Here is a 4,714-nt window from a genome sequence, read left to right on the forward strand (position 1 = left end):
AAAAAAGTCTTTGTTTTATATAATCGTGTTTATTTTTGGAGCCTTATCAGATACTGACGTCAATATTAGCTTATCTTTTCTTATCAGTACATGGTGTGATAAGTAAACAATCAGTTTACAGAAAAAAGTGCAATAAATTACCTACTAAAAACGTTGTTTACTTATACAGAAGTTTGAAAAAATCCTGTAGGTATTGTTATATTTCTGCTTCGACTAAATTATATTTTATGTAGTATTGATTTGTAGCTTTGTAATTTAGAATTTCAAATTAAACACTACTGCTTTTACATTGGTATAATTTTAACAATGTTAATATAAAAATTATACTTTAAATGTATTCTAATTGGTTTACTGTGGGTGAGTACCTCTTGCTACAAATACTAAAGCAGTTTATTATTATATCAATATAGTATAAAGTTTTTTTTTTTTTTTTAATTTTATTTTTTGAGTATGATTGAAAACGAACAACATAGATAAAATTGAGTTAAGAAATTTAAAGTATTGAAATTCCTGTAAAATTAGAAGTAAAAAAACCATTTGAAGTTAAAATCCATTCTTTTATCAAAGTTTCAGTTTTATAGTTAAAAAACCAGTAAATAAAATATAGTCAAATATTTTCAATTGTTTTTTGTTATGTAATAGTTTAGTAAACTTGAATAAATTTATTTAAATAAATTCTACAAATTTTAAGTTTTGCATCAATAAAAACAATAGAAACAGTGACCATCAACGTGATAAAAGTTTTTTGGGAGAATTAAGTTTTTCCAAGTATAAATTTAATTTGGTCAAGCACAATGAAATAATGAGCATAAAAAAAAATTCACTAAGGGTCTTTTGAAAAACTAAATTTTAAAATATATTATATTTTTTAGTTATTAATAATTTGATTTTAACGTTCTTTTTAAAGCAAAAAGAACTTTTATTCTAAAATTTTCATAAGACGTTTTTTATTGACATAAATTTTTGAAACAAGTTTAAAATTTAAATTCGACTTAAATATCTGGGAAACAAGCTTTAATAAGCCTTTTGTATCATGATAAACATAAATACTAAACATATTATTTACTCCAAAAGCACCTTCCTTAACTTTCTTAACAACTCCCATTTCACTCCACATTGGTTCAAATTTTCAGACACATCAAGAATGTAATATGACGCCACTGCAAACAATCCTCACGTTATAAACAGGATAACTGATGTAATTAATGACGTCACAATAAGTAAAATGTTTGATGACGTAACAAAGGAATTGTTCTCAGGCTGATCATCACGACCTGTTGTTTTTTATAAAAACTTTAAATAAAACATATTGCTAAGTTTTATTCTACTAGGATTTGAACAACTTTTAATAGGTGAATGAAATTTCAACTTTGTTTAGTTGAATAATGTTTAGCTATATAAGCTCTTTTGGTTTATTTTACACAGATCACTATATTTTTATAAGATAAAAAAAAAGCGTTTTATGAAACCATATGTTGGTTTGCTATAATAAGGTTTTGTATCAAAACAATCAAAAACAAGAAAACTAGCAAAAATAAAATCACCTAGCTAGATAAAGGTATAAAAATATGTTTTTTACGTAAATAAGTTCACAAAATCTCACCTTGAAATACTCCTGCTACATTAATATCGAGTTTGTTCTCAATATTTTCAGTTGTTATAGTTTTAGTAGTTGTAGTAGTTGTTGTTATAGTTTCTTGTATGTAAGGTTCAGTTTTTACGAATTTAGGAGATTTTCTAACAACAGTCGAATGTTTAGTTGTTCTCTTAATGTGATTGTGATGTCTTTTCGGATGAACTTTTATCTCCATCCTCATTTTATTATCACAGTTTGAATTCGATGTCATCGCTTCATTGTCGTTTGCATATGCTGTGTAAATAATAATGAATGTTAAACTTTACTAATCTAAAGTACTATGTATTAGGATAACTTCACAAGTTTTGTACGAAAATAAAGTAAAATATATACTACATAAGTTTATGAAAACTATTCAAGTTAGAAAATGTTTTGATAAAGTTTTGTTTTTCCGTAGCAGGTTTCAGAACTTTCACCAAAGTTTAAATGGTAAAATATAGTTAAAGTAAAACAAAAATGTCTTATTTTGTCTGTTAAATAAACAGATTACAAACTAAAGAGTTTAAACTATTTGTAGATGATAAAGTTTTACAACTAAAATCATGGAATTTATTCTGCTAAAAAACTATTGAAACAAAACGGTATTGTGATGTAATCAAAATTAAAAAAAAAGGGTTTTTGTATAATTTTTCTTCTAAATTACTAGTTCAAACTAGTTACCATAATTTAAAATAATTAAAATTAGGACAGAAACTATTTAAGGTTTCTAAATGAACCTTAATTAAATTAGCTTACGTGAATAAACATTTTACTACACGGGTACGTTATAACTACGTGAATTATATAAATAACTTTCAAATTCGACATTATACAAATATTTGTGAAAAGGGTTGATCTATGTAAAAATAGCATCGTACAAAGATCGATATAGCAGCTAAAAACAACATTTAAACTATAAGTACATATATGGTAACATTAACTTAGTTTAAATATGTATGGTGCTGTTTTTAGATTTTTTAATTAAATTTAAAAAAATATCTAACAATGTTTTACTAAGAAATAATGGACTAAGCAAAATTATAATCAAAAATTTGATTATACTACTAAACTAATAACTAACCCATAAGGTAATAAGACTCTTCAGGAATGAAAATGAATCCCCTTGGATTAGGACTAAACTTTTGGAACTTCATCGTCAATTTTGTACTCTTGGTTGGCTTATTGCAGTCAAGTAGCTTTTCAGCATCTATTTGTTAAAAGTAAAGTTAGTTATAAATTACTAAGAGTCTTTGATACAAAACGATTCTAAATGATTATACGTTTTTAAATTTAGAAAACAAATACAAAAAATTGAAAGATGTTTTATAAGTTGGTATCTTATACTAAAAAATCGTCATTAGTTTTTGGTTAAAAACAATAAAAACACAGTATTCAAAAAAACACCTACCTTGATTTACTTTGCCACATGAATCAAACACGTCTTTAGTGACGTTGTAAATAACAAACGTCATAACGTTTATTTCATCTACGTCATATTGAGGACAAATTATATCCATGTATTCTCCTATTTTTACATCGTGTTGAAATACTCTTCCTTTCGACAGTCTGTTAATTATAAAGTTTTTAGTAAATAAATATACTGACCATCTATATTTTAGTTTCATTTATTTATCCTTATTTAGGTATAAGTTTACAGAAACTTTACAGGTACGTAACACTAATTAACTGTAGTAAAAAGTACTACTTATGTTAGGTTTATATAATATTTGTAGAGCAAAGTAGAAATTGTAAGTATATAACTTACATAAAATGTCAATATTTGTAAAGTGCATGTAACCCTTGCTAACATAAAAACTACCAAGTAAAATTTTACAAGCAAATTTACAACGTTTTCTTTTAAAAAACATATGTTCCACTTTGCGTTTGTTTACTAAAAAGTTCTGCAAAGCGCACTCAAGTTAATGTTTAACTGCAGCCCATTAAGTTTCTGCATTCAGTGAAATAATAAAAGGAAAAGTTTTACTACGAGTGCGTTTACGATGTGCGAAACAAAGGAAAGGGCTTTAAACCAATACTCGTCTTGGCTACTTGAACAAAAGGCCTTTTTGTTTGGTGAAAAGTGAAAGGCCTTGAACAAAGACGTTTTGAAGTAGTATAAGGGTTGTTGTACTGTCTTCTGTATGGGGTGATTAAAAACTTGTAGGAGTAAAACGGTTTTAGCTAGTAATATAAGGCTTTTAAATGCAGAATTTTATGGTTTTACATACTAAAGTTTTACAGAAAAAATATAACAGTTTCGAACTATATATAAAAAAGAGTATTTTATATTGTTTATTCTTTAAATATACTCGACTTTATCTCTATAGTATTTCTGAGGTATGAATAAAGTTTACATATAAACAAACAAGTTAGCTACTAACTGTTATTAGTACTTAAGTAGTCTTACTAAAGAATAATAGTGTACTAAAATAGTTAAACTTTAGTTAATAAACACATATAATTTAGTCAAATAAAGGTATTTCATACAATATAACACTAAATTTAGAAGCTTTTATAAAAAAAAATTGTTAAGTTTTGCTATTTTAATTAAAAAAACCTATTTTATCTTAATTCTTAATAACCTAGAGATAAATTTGATTTAAAGTAAAACTCACTTTTCAGTGACTTCAGGACTCCAAAAAATGTCGTATTTAACTTTGTCACCTTTTACTGAATTCATCAAAAGAAATAAAAAACATGAGAGCACATTATACGTTGATAGCTCCATTTCATAAACAATTTTTTGTCTTTTAATTGTATAATATTTCACTAAGAAAGACATTGAATTAAAATCTGAGATTTAAAAATTGTACAAGTAAAATAATAAACGTCAATTTTAAAGAATTTTATTAGTACTAAATAACATAATCAACTAAACAAATTTGTATGCGTAACTTTAAAACTAAGTTTTAACTATACTAGTAAAAAATAAATTTTATTCAATCTTACACTTTGTACACTAAAAAAAGCTAAAAAAGAAAAACAAAAAACAAAAAAGTTTTAAAATAGCTTTATAAAACTTATTATTACTAAAAACAGTGTAACTTTGCTAAGCCTAGTACTATAAACAAAGATTAAATAATAAAAATGTAAAAATAA

General features: G+C 25.0%; 1 protein-coding gene across 1 annotated transcript; it reads right to left on the bottom strand.

Moving 5' to 3' along the window:
• Positions 1–568: 568 nt before the first annotated feature.
• Positions 569–4,377, bottom strand: LOC145834876 (uncharacterized). The gene is made up of 5 exons (XM_082942400.1): positions 4,231–4,377; positions 3,024–3,181; positions 2,697–2,822; positions 1,604–1,870; positions 569–1,274 (listed from the first exon to the last, which is right to left on the bottom strand). Exons 1-5 carry the CDS (start codon positions 4,341–4,343, stop codon positions 1,174–1,176), a joined length of 765 nt encoding a protein of 254 aa, XP_082798526.1. The 5' UTR covers positions 4,344–4,377; the 3' UTR covers positions 569–1,173.
• Between the last annotated feature and the right edge of the window lie 337 nt (positions 4,378–4,714).

This window comes from Thalia democratica, chromosome 4 (assembly GCF_965202585.1).
Source record: "Thalia democratica chromosome 4, ktThaDemo2.hap1.1, whole genome shotgun sequence".
Classification (NCBI taxonomy): Eukaryota; Metazoa; Chordata; class Thaliacea; order Salpida; family Salpidae; genus Thalia; species Thalia democratica.

Bases quoted from the DNA above. Each gene is read 5' to 3' on its own strand.
- LOC145834876 (XM_082942400.1), bottom strand. From the start codon at position 4,343: ATGGAGCTATCAACGTATAATGTGCTCTCATGTTTTTTATTTCTTTTG. The intron at 2,823-3,023 runs GTAGGTGTTTTT...TTTAACAAATAG, and splicing joins ATGTGGCAAAGTAAATCAAG to ATGCTGAAAAGCTACTTGAC. The intron at 1,275-1,603 runs GTGAGATTTTGT...AAAAAACAACAG, and splicing joins TGTAGCAGGAGTATTTCAAG to GTCGTGATGATCAGCCTGAG.